The 16,823-nt window shown below is 46.4% G+C and overlaps 1 protein-coding gene across 9 annotated transcripts in view; it reads left to right on the forward strand.

Annotated features, from left to right (window-relative positions):
* Positions 1 to 11,595: 11,595 nt before the first annotated feature.
* Tnik (TRAF2 and NCK interacting kinase) overlaps positions 11,596 to 16,823 on the forward strand; it is a 404,440-nt gene continuing 399,212 nt past the window's right edge. For 7 of the 9 annotated variants that reach the window (XM_075951102.1, XM_075951100.1, XM_075951101.1 and 4 more), the window contains exon 1: positions 11,683 to 12,123. In XM_075951102.1, coding sequence (XP_075807217.1) covers positions 12,067 to 12,123 — 57 coding nt within the window. In that variant the 5' untranslated portion in view covers positions 11,683 to 12,066. Of the gene's footprint in view, positions 12,124 to 16,823 lie in introns of all 9 variants that reach the window. The other 2 variants (XM_075951104.1, XM_075951107.1) reach the window with 2 other exon arrangements.

The following is a 16,823-nucleotide window of genomic DNA, read 5'->3' on the forward strand; positions in this document are numbered from 1 at the left end:
AGCTCTCCTCTCAGGAGCAGACGCCTCAGCAGAGACGCCATGCTCCCTGCTCCCGGGAAGATGCACGCATGAAGCTCTGACCCAGGATGGACTTAGGCTAGAATCTTCCCGGTAAGACCGGTGCTTACAGATTATTAGAGATGGGTTGATCGGGATATCAGAATTAGCCAGTAAGGGCTAGAGCTGAAGGGCCAAGCAGTGATTAATTGAATACAGTTTGTGTGTTGTTATTTCGGGCATAAGCTAGCCGAGCAGGCGGCTGGGGTGTTGGGGACGCAGCCCCGACGCCCTAATTACTACATACCCCAGCCCTGAATTCATAGTTTTTGAGAATGAATGAAAATGATGAGTGGAGAGCTGGTTTGCCTTTCTCTCATGTAGCCCAGGCAGGTCTCAAGCTTGCAGTGTAGCTAATCATGGCCTTAACCTTCGAATCCTGTCTCTTCCACCCAAGTGCTGGACTTAGAGGTGCGCCACCCATGTCTGGTTTGTGTAGGACTTGGTACAGAGGCTAGCATTGTGCACCTTAGGCAATAGAGATGAGCTACATCTCCATCCCAACAATAGATTTTTATTAGCAATTTTTGAGGTAAGTTTAGCCAGGGAACTTTGGTTTATTATTAGAACCAATTAGTTGCACGAAATTGCAAATTTCAAATGTCAACATTTAGAGAACTCAAGACTTTTTCAAAATTTATCGGCTAGCTCTTTCTGCTTCTGCTGGCTACTTCACTAAACTCATAATTTACCAGTTCACTTTTTAATGAGCATGACTTTTATCGAAGTGCTTATTAGAGGCATTTGATATCTTAAGCATTAGGCTAGACACTAGTGGAATAGAGCTAAGCCCAAGAAATAGCTTTGTAGTCAACAGTTCCACAGCAGAAAAGAAAACCAAGGACTACAATATCATCATTCCAGGGCTTCCAGAAGGAGTTCTTCCATGTCAGCCTTAAAACCCATGCACACACCCGCTGGTGAGACTTTGATGAATCTTGAGACTTTTGTCTTCTGCCCTCTTCAGCCAATTGATCAGAATAATCCCTCTTTGTTGCTTGGCTTCTTTGGCTTAGAGAAACCACTCTGCAAAACTTCCTTGGTCCCATTTTTGGCACTTCCTCCCACACTGGAGCTACAATGGCAAAACCACTCAGCTTGGCACTCAGAGGCAGTCCACACATTAAGGGGAAATACGGCCCGTTGTGTAGTGCAGTTTCCTTATGATAGAAAGCACAACACAAGCAGAGATGACTTTCAGTGTCTGGGGCACACTGTGGTAATGTAGAAGGGGTAGATGGGAAATCTGTTGGGAGACAATAGCGATAAACACAGCCTTGCTTTTTAAGTACCCCAAAGCCTTTTCCTGTGTGAGCTCCAGGGCACTGAGCCCTATCTCAGCGTCTCTGGACCTTGATTCCCCCACCTATAAAAGCTAGGGCTTGGACTTGGCGATCTCCAAGGTGCCTTCCAGGTTTAAAAGTCTGACAGAAAGTAGATACAACATTAAGTCATATATATTATATGGCTACTATATGACCAAATGTCAGAGTCCAAATGGGCTGTCTTTCCCTTGCCGAGCACTGGACGCTCTGTGGAATTGTGTTATTGCTAATATGTGGATATGGAATGAAAAAGTGGAAGTCATTTTCTGTGTATGGTAAAGCAGGAAAAACTTGAATGTAAAATTAAACAGTTAATGGCTCTACAACAGAATTTGGGGTGAGGGTGGGCGTTGAGGTGGCAGGAAACACAGCACCGTGAGCCGTTGACACAGTCTGGACAGGTCCCATGGTGAGAATTAATGTCACTTCCTCATTTGTATTAGAGTGCTGGTCACTGGCAAGACACGTCCGGAATGCTTACTATCACGTGCTAGGTCCTAGGAACGCTGGGAAAGCAGCAGCCTGGAGACTCCATCCCTTGGCCTGATTACAGGTGAGCTTACAGCTTACTTAGGACTTACGAAGATTAAACAATGTAACAAAATCATAAACAGTTAAATTTCCGCAATAAATATTGAAGGATTCCAGCTGCGTATTAAAACTTCTATGCATGTTCGTTGTTAGGAAATTCTCAAGGAATGAAAACAGAAAATGACATTGTGGAAATGCTTGCCAAATTCCTAGTAAAAATAGTGTTGTCTATTTAGAGGAAGTGCAATACTGGTATTTTAGATAAAGTGTTGTGTGTGTCTTTGGGTTTCACAGTGCCAGATTATTAAGAAAATTGTTCCAGACCCCTTTAATAAAAAGAGATATATTCATAGAGCATTATCATTCCCAATGGCAGGAGTTTTTTTTTAAGTAACATCTGTCTACTTATCTGTCATCTGTTTTTCATACATCTATCTATAACCTAACATATATCTATCATTTGCATATCTACAATGGACTGTTTTTATCTACATCTATATGAAATCTCTCATCTTTGGGGAAACAAGAAAGGAAAGAAACGAAACAGCCATATTATTTCTCTATTTTAAAATTGAGCCTCAGGCAAGTCCATCTTTAGAGAGCATGTTTTCTCGCCTGGGATCAGAGTCTGGAGTACACACTATACCCAACTTCAGGCTTTTAAACACTGTGAGTGCCAGCACAAGACAGAAAAAAAGAAAGTGTAAGAGTCAAAGCAATTGGAAAGCAATGCTTCATTCTGCTCTTGAATAATATAGTCGCAGGCGGCAGAGACAGAATGCAGACAGTGCAAGGGCTACTGTCCTGCCTACTGTCATAAAAAATAGAACGAATGCTCTGGGGGTTTAGCTACCTAAAAACATGACCGTATTTACAGCACTCATTCCCCTTTACATTTTTATTCTATTCTTTTATGGAACTTACTGGGTAAACTTGGCCTGTTTATTCCATTAGAATAGATTACCCATAAACATTCAATTTATATTCATTGATATGGTGACCATTGTAGACACTATGAACCATCAGCATGTGTTTCTTTGTTTAGAGACAGTACTGTTTATAATCTCGGGACAAGACAGAAGTCTTATTGTGCTTTTCTCCCTCTCTTCTTTCTCTTTTACAATCCTATTATCACTGGCTGTAGTCATTCTTTCCTTTTAATGCTTGAATCAGCAATGATGAGGGTTTAAAAGATGTGGGTTGACAAGATGGCTCTGTGGGTAAAGGTCCTGGCCACCAAGTCCCAGGTCCCTGACTTTAATCCCCAGGTCCCACAGTGGAAGAAGGAGAGAACCAAATACTGCAAGTTGACCTCTGACCTCAGCATGTACACTATGACTCACACATATAAACATACATAGGAGTTACACTTGTAATTGAATTTCTTAAATTTTTCATCTTCATTTCTCTGTAATAGGAAGGATTTGACTGCAAATGGCCAATAACATGTTTTAAAAATGGGAACAATAAATATAACCGACAGAAAGAAATGCAGACAGGTTGTTCCAGGTGGGCTACCTGGGTGACTCTGATGTCATGAACGAGCCCAGTGCTTTGTATCTTTGTTTTCTCAGACTTTGTCCTGGTAGAAAAAAAAAAGACTTCTGTGGATCCAATGATTACATCTTCATGCAACCCTGTCTGAAGATAACATATTAGTTCCCCCTTGGTGCCTAGCTGATCAAATCTCTCAGAACGTTTTATTTCTTGTGTTTTCGGTGAATCAGGGATTTGGGAGCAGGCTGGCTAACTGGCTGCAGTTCAGGGTCTTTCTTGAGACTTGCCGTGAGAGTGAACATGAATGCCAACCTTAGGCCTTGGCTCAGGCTGGAGGATCCAGTTCGAGACGATTCGCTCACAGGGCTAGCAAGATGCATGAGTGTCGGTAGGGCACATGGGTCAGCTTCCTCTGGAGCGGTGCTGCTCACTGGAGGCGATTTCTGTTCCCTGGGGCCATTTGATTCTCACAGCTGCACAGGTGCCACTGATGTTCCTTGGGTGGGGGGAATGATTCTGGTGACGTTCCCCCACTGCCCGGAAGAGCCTTTTCCCACAACACACAATACCAGGCCCCAAACGTCTGCGAGCTAAAGCTGAGAATTTTGTTACAGGGCAAGCGATTTGAGAACAGGCCACACATTGGACATGTCTTATATTTCCTAGCTTCGGAAGGCTTCTGCGGTCTGAGTTGGGAGGATTCATGGGAAGGTGTGAATATGAGAAGACTTGGAGCACTGGGAGCCATCTCGGGATGGTGACAACCACAGCAAGCTTCTGTTGAGTGTCAATCAGCTTCCCTTGTTCTCACCACATTCGATCTTTTTTTTAAAAAAAGATTAATTTATTTTTATTTTACACATGTAGATGTTTTGCCTGCATGCCTGCCTGTGTACCACAAGCATGCCTGGTGTCCCCAAGGAAGAGAAAAGGACATTGGATCCCCAGGAACTGGAGTTACAGATTGTTGTTAGTTGCCACGAGGATGCTGGGAATGCAACCCTGGTCCTCTGGAAAAGAACTCAATGCTCTTAAACTCTGGTCTATCTCTTCAGACTCTTGCTATAATTGTCAAAGAGAAAAACCATTTCCATAGCTCCTCGGGGGCTCACTTCTTATTAGGCAGTGTTCTGGGATAAGCATGTGTTTAGAGCAGACATAAAGAGCAAGGCCAGTCTTTCCATGGTGAGCAGAGGCCATGCTCTCTTTGGAGCTGGGAGAGCCTATACTCAGTGTGTAAACCCATTGAGGGTAAATTTTCAAAATCACCTTAGCAGTAACGAAGGAGCAGAATGGTTTTGAGTGGGCAGCAGAGATGTCTGGACTGGGGTAGCTCAGTGGTAGAGGCGCTTGTCCAGGTTCCACTGTCCTAGCTTCCTCTGCTGCTGAGATAAAACACCCTGGAAACAGGCAACTTCAGGGAGAAGTGGTTCAAATCCCGGTGTCAGAGTACTGTCCATTAATAAAGAAGCCACAGTAGTAAGAGCTGAAGCAGCTGGACACAGCACATTCATAGTTAAGAGCGGATAGAAATGAATGCGGCCATATTTGCTTATGCTTAGTTCCCCTCTGCACTTACAAAATTCAAATTTCCCTGTCTCCTTTAGTGTGCTGGATCGTTCTACATTTATTAAGAGAATGAAAAAAAATCCCTCACAGACATGCCTAAAGGTCAAACTGATCTAGGCACCTATCATTGAGTCTCTCTCTCTGTCTCTCTCTGTCTCTCTCTGTCTCTCTCTCTCTCTGTCTGTCTCTCTCTCTCTGTCTCTCTCTCTCTGTCTCTCTCTCTCTCTCACACACACACACAAATGCACACACACTTTACATATGTATATACATACACACTTCTCTCCCTACACTCATATATATATATACATACACACACACAAACACACACATATATACATACATACACATGTCTTTCTCTCACACACTTACATTATATATATATACACACATCTCTCACACACTCTTACATATACATACATATATATACATACACCTCTCTCTGTCTCTCTTTCACACACACACACACACACACATTCATACATACACATGTATTACTGTTCTTATCCCTGTCTTTTATTTCACATATCTTTTTAAAAGATTCTTTTTTATTCTCTTTGCTGGAACAAATTTTTTGATAATAATTTCAAAGATAACCTTTTTCCTATTCATTTCAACTATGAACTTGACACAGCCCAACGTAATTCTGATGGAGTCTCAACTAAGAGATAGCCTGGATCGTACTGGGCTGTGGGCATATTTGTAGGGAATGTGTGTGTGTGTGTGTGTGTGTAAGAGAGAGAGAGAGAGAGAGAGAGAGAGAGAGAGAGAGAGACACAGAGACAGAGACAGAGAGAGACTGGTTGGTGTGAGGGCTCAGGCCAGTGTGGGTGGCATTATTCCTAGGCAGTTGACCTGAACTGTTTAAGAAAGTTAAGCGAGCAAGCCAGAGGAAACCAGGCAGTTATCAGCATTCCTCCAGGATCTGGGCTTGATCTCCCTTAGTGATGGACCTGTTACTTGTAAGTATAAGATGAAGCAAATCCTTCCCTCCAAGTTGCTTTTGGTCATGGTGTTTATCATGGCAAGGAAAAAGAAAGCTGAAAGAGCTAGGCCTTGGAACCTTATCCATCTGAAGATGTCCACCACTGTCCTGTCCTCCCCATCAAGGGTTAGAGTTAGACAGGACCTTCCACTTGAAAGCATCTCCCTTAGAACCTCCTTGCCGGTAAGAAGTACACAGCCAAGCTAGCGTGTTCTGTGGAGCTTCCATGCTCTGAAATTCTACAATGATGTGTTTGAGTGTAATATTTTGTTGTGCTTTGTTAGGCAATAATTATTAAATATGTAAATACATTAATCTTTTCTTAGTCCATTTTGACTACTAAAATAAAAATGCCTCAAAATAAGTAAATTTAGTTACAGAAATTTATTTCTATGTCCAAGACCAAGGTACTAGCATTTGAGTAGGTTAAAACTCCTCCACAGTTCATTCATAAGGTATAGTGATACTTCATTTGTACTTTAATAAAGCTTGTCTAATCAAACAGCTGCACTGATCAGCCTTACAGACCAGGCAGTGGTGACACACACCTTCAATCCAGGTAGCCATGCTAGTTCACCATAGATATCAGTCGATGGTAGTGCGAGCCTTTAATTCTAGCCCTAGAGAAGAATATAAGACGGGAGGAGACAGCTCTCAGTCTCATTCTGAGATTCCTGGAGGCAGGATCGCCATTTCAGACTGAGGTCGAGGTGAGAGCCAGTGGCTGACTGCTCTGATTTTCTGACCTTCAGGTTGAACCCAGTTCCTGATTCTGAGTTTTTACTAATCGCGCTACACCAAGGGCTCGGCCTTCATGTTCTCAGCACTTTCCAGGGGCACTGCATCTTCAAACCATCACTGCTGAGTTCATGCTGCAACATTTAATAGTAAGAGCTCCACAAATATTCAGAGCACAGCCAAAGCTTAGGAGAATATGCATGATATTTATGATTTATTATACTGATAATAAAATTATTATCTTAATTTATATAATTACATTAACATATGTTTTATCTCAATATATTCTTTTAAACATTTGTGTGCGTGTGTGTGTGTGTGTGTGTGTGTGTGTGTGTGTGTGTGTGCATGTGCACACTTGTGAATGTGAAGGGCAGAGGTCCACACTGGATGTATTTCTCAATCACTTGCCACTTTAATCTTTTTTTTTAAGAGTTTGTTTTAACTTTATTTTTATCTATTTATTTATTTATTAAAGATTTCTGCCTCCTCCCCGCCATCACCTCCCATTTCCCTCCTCCACCCCCATTCAAGTAAGTCCCCCTCCCTCATCAGACCGAAGAACAATCAGGGTTCCCTGCCCTGGGGGAAGTCCAAGGACCCCCCACCTTCATCCAGGTCTAGTAAGGTGAGCATCCAAACTGCCTAGGCTCCCACAAAGCCAGTATGTGCAGTAGGATCAAAACCCCATTGCCATTGTTCTTGAGTTCTCAGTAGTCCTCATTGTCTGCTATGTTCAGCGAGTCCGGTTTTATCCCATGCTTTTTACACTTTAATCTTTGAGACAGAGTCTCTCAGTGGCCCAGATCCTACGCCCAGTGCTGAAATCAAGAGAGGATGCATACTGCTGAGTCTCCAACTATCACCACATACTTAAAATAATCTTTTTTTTTTTCGAGACAGGATTTCTCTTTGTAACAGCCCTAGCTGTTCTGGAACTATCTCTGTAGACCAGGCTGGCCTCGAACTCACAGATCCGCCTGCCTCTGCCTCCTGAGTGCTGGGGTTAGAGGCGTGCCCAGTACCGCTTGGCTCTATCTAAAATGATCTTACTGTTGACTGCCTACAAGCTTGTTTGTCTCTGTGATGTGGAGGATTATGTGCTCCAGGCTCTCAGGGCCTAATACTGCTTTTACACAGAATGAATCAATGAATCAATGATGCCCCTTGGTTACTCACCACAATAATCATGCCTGTTCACGAGGCCTCTGTCAGCCCAAATCTCAGCCATGCAGTTTGCTACTCCACGGCCATCCAGCCTTGCTGACTTAGGCCATCTAGATAGTAGTCAAGAAAAGTGGCCAGTTGATGCTTCTTGTTTTGGAATCTTAAGGTATGTTTAAAAATATTTTTTCTGATCTAGACATGGTGGCTCAGCACTTGTGAAGATCAAGAGTTCAAGGTCGTCCTCAGTTATGTAGTGATTTAGAAGCAAGCCCAGGCTCCATCTGCCACCCTATACATGTTATTGTTATTTCTGATTTCCATGTTGTGAAATGAGTCGGCACATAGATTTGTTATTAAATAACACTGAACATGAAGGGGAGAAGATGTCCTCCTTTGACTTGTCTCTCTTAGAAATACTTTCAAGATACAAGAATATTTCAAATATATGTAAACATACCACAAACAATATAATGAATGGCCATAACTTGCAATCTATATTTAACAATTCCAAAAATTTAACAATATTTGCTTCAACTTTAACAAACAAAGCAAACCCCGTAGCTGTCATCATGCCTCCTTGCCTTCCACCTTTTCCTCTTCCTCCTCCTCACTGACCAGTTGGTGTGCGCCCTTCAGGCCTGTGCCTGTATTATCACATACTCCATAGATAAACAGCAGACAGGTGTGTTTCCTGGCCCCCAACAGAGGCCTGAATGGTCTCCTCTCCCCCAGTCCTAGATCCTGTCAGGAATAAAATGCCACCTTGGCCAAATCCTGAATGCCCACGCTACTTGCTATTCTCTCTTTCCTGTGAGTTATCATCATGTGTCTAAAATAATCTTGGTTGCTGGCCTCTTGCTCCATGCTTCTTCTTGTTTGCCTTTGTGAGGCTGGGCTTTCATATCCCCTGGGGGTTTTCTGGAAGAAACTCAGAGTCTGGAGAAACCTATTGTCAAACTAACTGTAGTGGCAGAGATTTCATTTCCATTATGTTTATTTGAATGATTTCCTTTCCATAAGAGTGGGTATGTCTAGTGTTGTGGAGTATTCACCAGAGAAGACTGCTTGGGCATGGGTTTAAGCCAACAGAAAGTCTTTATTAGCCAGCCAGCAACTACACTGGGTGTTCAGGATCCCAGTGCACCGATAGCCTTTCTCAGGGTGAGCTTTTTAAACACAAAAACCCTGTCCCGGGTTGACAAACTTCAGTTAGCAAGAACAGTTTGCCAGAAGCAGGACTACAAAAGCCCCAAAGCAAGCACATTTAGAGACTATCCTAGAACTATGGACTTTGATGGATTAGGCCTTTGTTGTAGTTTTGGCAGGTGGTGTGGTCTACATTCTAAGTTTTGCAGCCTGAATGGTACTTCAACATGGAGTCAGTTATGCCAAGGTCTGGGACCTGCTAAGGTCTGGGGCCCTATTAGATCTAGACTTCTTTTTATAGTAGTGGCTTATGTTTTCTTTTAAATTAGACAAAACAAAAGAGTTGTTGATAAGAGCACAGATAGTATCCAGAGAGAAAGAAATCAGGGCGTTGTGCTGAACAGTCAAAATCTGATAACCTGGCCTAAAGAGGGGAGTTTGATGCTCCTAAACAGGACGTGCATGTACAGCTCCCCCTGGTCCTACCTCGGCTCTCCCCTGCTCCCAGGAGGCACCACCCTTCACCTGCAGCTGCTTCCCTTACTCTCTAGGGTACATTTCTTTGAAGCTGTTTTCTGGATCCATCACTCCCGCCTAAGCCTGGCTCTCAGGCATCCTCTCTGGCTCAGAGGTGGGGCTTCCTCTGTAGCAATCACAGTCGTGTGTGCTGTTCTGAACCAATTCTAGACCCCAAAGTAGAATTTTGTGCCAGTTATTAGGGTCAGGGGAGAAGATCATTTCGTGATGTTTCACTTAACACTTTTCAGGGAAAAGGTGTTTATCTCCTATTTGCAAGCTTGAAGTTTAAAAAAACCCATCCTGCTTACAAACCTCAATACCTAATCTAGAATTATTTTCTTTTACCTGGAGACATGCTAACCTGCTGCCTAAATGAAGGGTGAGAATAAAAAAGATGACCACGAGGGGCAAGCAGTAGTGCTGGGGAAAGGTGGCTTTGCTGCCTTTCCTTCACAGTGATTTACGGCTCAGCACGGATTACGTGAGCTGAATGACTTCACTAGGAATTTCAAATAGAGACCTTTAAATATCGTTTAAAAAAATAAAAAAAAATACTCAGTATATAGCCTTTAGTGGCCCAGCTCCCAGACCACTGCTGACATTTGCATGTTGTGGGAAACTGCACTTTAGTGTCAGGGACGGTTATACAGGGCATGATCCACCAGAGTGAATTCAGGCCCAAACAGTCCAGCCAACACTAACGGCATTAACATGGGTTTGTTCCTTCATCCACCGGAGGTATTCTGAAGCACATATTTAGTTTACAGGTCATGATTTAAAAAGTAGCAGCGGCCCAGGCGTTGGTATACACTTGTAATCTGAGTACTTGGATGTTTGCAGAGGGGTGAGTTCAAGGCCATCCTCAGCTCCACAGTGAGTTAGCAGTCACGCTGTAGTCAATGAGGTCCTGTCTCATAACCAAACCAAGCTAACCAACCAATAAAATAAAGAAAAGGAACCCTTTACCCCACCCCAAAGAAAACAAAACAAAAAGCAAAGTAAAAACCAAAACCCGCAGTGCACTTGGCCTCTTGTCTCAAATGTGGAAGAGAACACTCTCAGAGCTGTTGATGGACTGAAGGGAATGGTTAGAGTTCAGAATTAATGTTTTCTTTAAACGTATTTTGCGTGGCCAAACCAGGAGAGAGAAAGGTCCACGCGGGGGTTGGGGAAGTGACTTCACTCTTTTGATAGCAGAAAGTCCTGTTACCACTGCAAACACGTAGCTTTTGAGTGAAAAAGCCGGCGAAATCAAATCGCTCGCATGTCACATCTTATTCTCCCTGAGCCAAACTTTCTCATCAATCTGTGTGGGTCACCGGGGAAAAGCCGCAGAGAAGGAAAGGCTGCCTTCGGCGGCAGTGTGTCGCCCAATTAATGTCGGTCTGGGAGTTACCTGAAGCCTTCGAGCTACTGCACCCAGGGAGCAAGCCTCGCTCTTCAATTCGGTCATTTCCATGGGGAATTGCGGCACGCGCAGGTCCTGGGTGTGGCGATGTCGAGACGGAGCTCACATCTCCAGGCTTTCCACCTTCTGACCAATCTACACGGCTGAGATACTACGGATAATCCGGGCCTGCCTTCCTGCAACTCCCGGACCGCGAATGACCGCGACCCCGTGACCACTGCCCAGTGCCAAAGCCAGGCTGCCTGCTCCGCGCGTGTGAGCTTCTCCCCAACCCGCTCTGCGCCGGGAGGCGGATCCCCTTCCCTGTGCACAAGTCCTTATATGCACCGGTTGCACCGGCCCGCCTTTACTCCAGCCCCACAAATAATTAATGGGGGAGGAAGGACGCTGCTGTCTTTTCCCGCTGCCTCTCCTCACCAGCCTTTTCACCATTAGAGCATCTCAACCCAGTTAAGAAACCCCAAGATGCGATCGAAGGGCCATTTTGGTGCATTGCACAAATTGAACACGTTAAAAAATAGCCTTAGGGTTCCTGCACAGCGAGGTTCAACATAGTCTCTTCCGATTCAGTACTATTAACCCGCAAAAGCTGGGGCGGAAAGGGTGCGCGCCCCTCCCCCTCTCTGGCTAGTGCGGAGGGACCCGGTCAGGAAGCGCGGCCTCTCCCCAGTCGGAGACCACGCCTCCCCCCCTCCTCCCAGGAAGCGGTGATAGACAGTTCTGTGTGGTTCTCCACCCCCACCCCCCCAGCTGAGTGGAGGAGTTGATATGTCTCATTATAACAGCCAATGCAGCCGCCATCCACGCACAAGCAAAGAAGCATGTCCCATTTAAATACACCCACGCAGCCCCAGCGCCCTTAGCCGATCAGGGCGCGCAGCCCACACGCACCGCGGCTCCGGGCTTGGAGGTCCGCGCAGGTCGGGCTCCGGGAACCCGCGGATCGACGCTCACGGAAGATCGGAATCCGACTCTGGTTGGGGGCCCGGGTGGGCGGGGGAGGCTGGGCCCCGGGCCTCTCTGGCGGACAGCCGCATGAGGACGCGGGCGAAATAGACCAGGGTGGACTTGCCAAGGCAGACTCTTCGGGCTGGTTTGGTCCATTTCTCCCGCGAAGAGTCGACATGGCGAGCGACTCCCCAGCTCGCAGCCTGGATGAAATCGATCTCTCCGCCCTGAGGGTGAGCAGAACGTGTTTTTTCCTTTCTTTCTAATGGTCTGAGGCTGGGCAAGGGAACGTTCCCTGGTTTCCTGTTCTGATTCTGGGGCAGCTGATGGGGACCTAGGCTGAGCCTCTACCCCTACAGCAGAGGCTGGGCTGCCCTTGTGCTGCTTGGCTCTTCCCGAGGCTCCGCAAGGAAGCCGGTGGAGCTTATGTCAGTTTCATCTTCGGTCGGTGTAAGAGAATTGCATGAAAGGCGTGTGTGTGTGTGTGTGTGTGTGTGTGTGTGTGTGTGTGTGTGCACCCGAGCAACCGTCTCCTGCCAAGGCGCGAGACCTGATTGCTCCTTGCTGCAAAAAAGAATCTCCTCTAGAATAAAGGCACTGGCCCCTCAGGTTTACCAGCTACCTGCAAGGTGCCATCGTGAGTCTAGCTGTCCCCACCAGCCGACCCTGCCGCTCCAAGAGGGCAGTAATTGTTGTTCTGGGCTGGTCTGGTAGATGGCAACTGACTCCCTTCCCGGGTTCTGCCTCCGGTGCGGGGGCTCAGGCTCGGCGCTTCCCTAAACGCCAGGATACGCTCACCTTTAGCTACGGTTTGAACTCAACCCTGCCCATGCCTTTCTAACTCGGTGACTGTGACCTTTCAGTTTTATGGCTGAACTTCAGCAGGTGAAAGGGACGCCTTAGCAGCTTCTCCTTACCACACCGGAACTCCCTGGAGAGACTGTGTGTGCGTGGTGAGTGTGTGCGCGTGGGTGTGTGTGTGTGTTTCCCGGGTCTGTGACCAGTCCTTTGTAGAACATCTTCCCTTCCCCCAGCTCTGCCGCTCTGCCTCTACCTTCTCCCCAAACACCTCAGACGTCGGTTTCATTGTATTGAATAAGACTTTACTGATCTAGAATCCATTTTGCCGTTGTTTGGAGCTCATACTGCCAGGAATCCCTTTGCAGCCTCGACTCTTCCCCACCCCCACCCCTAATCCCAGCACACTCCTTTGGGGAAGGGAGCCTAGCGCTCTTGCCATTTTAATTAGATACTGCCTGCCAGGAAAGGGGTAAGAAGGGGTGGTGGCGGTGGCAGCAGCGGGGATCTGAGAAAGATTGAACACCAATCTCAGTACTAGTTTCTTCCTCTCCCGAACTAAAAATAAAATAAAGAACAAGTGCATCTGCTTGATGCCGGGAGGGTAGCTGAGACTGAAGGGATGGTGTCACGTCACCGACTGCCAGTACGGGTGGAAGGCCAGTGGTCCTCAGGAACACACTGTTGGGCTGATGCTAAATCTCGGGGCCATTTACCTGTGTTTCCTGCCCTTACCTCTTTCTCCACAGACGTCTTAAAAAGCTAGTTACCTGTCGATCGAAGTGATACTTTTCTTCGGGCTCTGTGAGCCTCTTTGCTGCCCGCCCACACCTTGACTCCTTGGCCCTTTCCTTATCTTTTGGTCCAGGGAGGTGAGGATTCAGAGAGGCAGTGCTCAGGTTGAGTACTGACTGCCCTTTGAAACGGGCTGCGGCGATAGTGGAGCAGCAAAGGCTCATTCATGCCTGAGTACAGTACGCTGTCTGTTCCTCTAATGCCCAAAGGCCACATCGGGAACCAGTGGGCAGCTGAGTGTGGGGGCTGGGAACAGAAAGGGAGCTTAGGACAAGTGCATGTATAACTCCCTTTTACCCACTGCCTGCTCTTCTGCTCTGCTTGGAGCTGGGAGTTGCTGAGGGTGAGTTGACCAGGTGAACCAGTGGCCCCAGACTTGAGGAAGGAGGAGTGGCTAAGAGGTAGCGACCTGAACAATGAGCCAGGCTTGTGATTTAGCTGAGGCAGAATCTTAGCATCATTCTCCCTGACGTGATTTTTAAGTTGGGGAGGGGGAGACTGGCTTCTGTGGGCAAGCTTTTCTGAGATGCCAAGTACAGAACCTGGATCACAGCTACTGGATTCCCACTCAGGGAGACCTGTGCCCTGTAACCTGTATTTGGAACAGACAGCTTTTCATGATTCACTGGGATTGATTGCTCTTTGTCACTCAGGAACCTCAATGAGTTCTCTGCCTGCACTGGGGTATGCAAAGAGCTAGGACAACAGCTACTCCCTGGGCCTGGGGAGCTGCTGGCTGGAAGACTTAGGCAGTTGGGCAGACAGTTGTACTCAGCAGGCCTGGGCGCTTCAGGCAGTCTTGTGGTGGGTGAGGCGTGCAGGTAGGTTTCTCTCCCAGGGCTAGTGGGTGGGCCGCACACACATCAGAGCGTAGATGGTGGCTGGCTCCCCAGATTTGGAGATTGCTGGTTCCTAAGCTTGCAGTTAAGCCTGAAAGTGAGCACCTCCTGAGGAAAGGCCTGACCCCTGAGATGCAGGCAAGGTCAGTGAATCAGCCTGCCAGTCCCTCTGTGATCCTGTGGCTCTTTAATGTACACAATCAATGCTCTTTGTAAACCCTGGGCTTGGTGGTTAAAAGCAGCTCCTGTCTAGAGAGGCCTTTCTCCTTCTGACTTTGGGGACTCATTGTTCTCAGCCAGTGATCCCAGACTGGGCCCCGTCTAAAATTCCCCCAAATAGGAACAATGCCTAATTCAAACCAGAGCAGCCAGCACCAATCCCTATCATTTAAATTCTGCAAGGTTTGGGTGGTTGTTGTTGTTTATTTGTTTTGTTTTGTGCATGTGAAATGAAGTGGGGTCTCTCATTAGAAAACAGATTATCAGAATTCAATTTATTGACTTCTCATCTCAGAGCTCCTGAAGCTCAGCTAGATCTCGGGTGTTGAGTCGGGCGCTGTTTCATAGCCGGAAGCTAGAAGAGATCTGGAGAACACGGGGCCCTTCCCCTCATGTACCCTTTGGGAGACTGAAGCCCAGAGAGGTGAAATCTGTTGTCCAAGGTCACACAGCCAAAGGGGAGATAAAAGTAGCTGAAGGAAAGAACCTATGGTTCCCGACTCCTCCGTCTTCTGAGGTGTATTATCTATACTTGAAAAGGAAATCAATAAAATGTTTTCTGCTTGGGGCAGGGGGCAAGAGAAGTGATTTGATCAGGGTCAAGGAATATTCTTTTCTTGAAAGTGGAAAACCTGCTCGAAGCAGAGAACTTATCAATGTGAATGACCAGAGCTGTTAGGCACCTTTGGAATTTATCTGTCTAGCCTACTTCCAGTCCCTTCTTTGCAGGCAAATGGCAGTCTAAATCACGTAGGACAGATGGCTGTCTTGCATGGACAGCTTCTCTCAGTAGCCCGTCACCATCTGAACATGTCCCAAGGGGTCCGTCCAGACACACACATTACTCTGTGTGTGAGCTTTCTGGCCTCCATGGCTGCTTTGTGCAGTGGCTGTACATGCGGATATTACATATAGTATTATAGACATAAACTGTACCTATGTGGTGTATGAAAATATGTATATACACACAAGGACTACTGCAAACAATCCCCTTATTCAGACCTGGGCTTGAGTCAAGCCTGCTTCAGACATCCCTGTATTAGAAGATGAAATTATCCCCCATGATGCTCTGTTGCCTATGAGGGGAGCTCAACCCTGAAAGCTTTTTGGAGATTACTATGTTTCTGAACTGGAGCACACGGACTCTCTTCAGCTTTGCCCACGGTGTCAGCTTTTCAAGATCAGGGCACTGATCCTATAATTTAGCTTGGGGCAGGACTCAGGCATACTTCTCTACTTGAACAAAATTAGACAAAATTAAGCCCACCATTCTCCACCCCTCCATGGCTTTCTGGCCTAGCTGCTCTCTCTCCTCCTTCTCTTCTCCTCACCATGTGTGTGTGCAGTGTAAGCGTATGTAAGCTGATATATGCATGTGTGTGAGTGTGTGCAGCGTAAGCGTATGTAAGCTGATGTATGCAGGTGTGTGAGTGTGTGCAGGGTAAGCGTATGTAAGCTGATATATGCATGTGAACAGGTGTCATGCATGTGTTTGAGTGTGTGCAGCGTAAGCATATGTAAGCTGATGGATGCATGTGTGTGAGTGTGTGCATGTGATCGGAAAGGCCAGAGGTTGAGGTCAGGTGACATTCTCTGTTTTTCTGTACCTTTTTCAAAATTAAATTTATTTTTTTTTATATTCATGTATGCCCGTGAACAATGTCCCTTCTGGGACCCCCGAGAGGCCAAAAGTGGGTGTCTGATCCCCTGGAACTGGAGTTAAGGATGGTTGTGAGTTGTCATATGAGAACTGAACCCAGGTCCTCTGAAAGTGCAGCTCCCCAGGCCCCCTCTGCTCTCACTAGACCTGGGACCCACCGATGGAGCAATGCTAGCTTGTCACGAAGTCCCAGGAATCTTCCTGTTTCCACTCTACCCCCATTTCCATCATTGCCGCAGACAGCTTTTCAGTGTGCGGCTGCTGGGGATCCAAACTCAGGTCCTTGTGCTTGTGTGGGAAGCACCTGACCAACTGAGCCATCTCTCCAGTCCCTAGCCATTTCTCTCTCCATCAACACCCAGCCTGAAAAATTAATCTCATTCGGAAAGCTTGCACACATGTCTTGACTGCAGTCTTCATGCCTGTGTTACTAGGCGTGTGAGGTTTACTTCTTGCCTCCTCATAAGAGGTTTGTCAAGGGCCGTAGAGTCATTTGGATTTAGATGCCTCATTAATTAAAGAAATGATCGGATGGGTGAATGAATGCGTGAGTGTATGCATGAATGAATGCGTGAGTGAGTGAGGGGAATGGTCACAAGCTTCTGGATTCTCTGTGCTTATC

The sequence above is a fragment of the Microtus pennsylvanicus genome, chromosome 16, assembly GCF_037038515.1.
Source record: "Microtus pennsylvanicus isolate mMicPen1 chromosome 16, mMicPen1.hap1, whole genome shotgun sequence".
Classification (NCBI taxonomy): Eukaryota; Metazoa; Chordata; class Mammalia; order Rodentia; family Cricetidae; genus Microtus; species Microtus pennsylvanicus.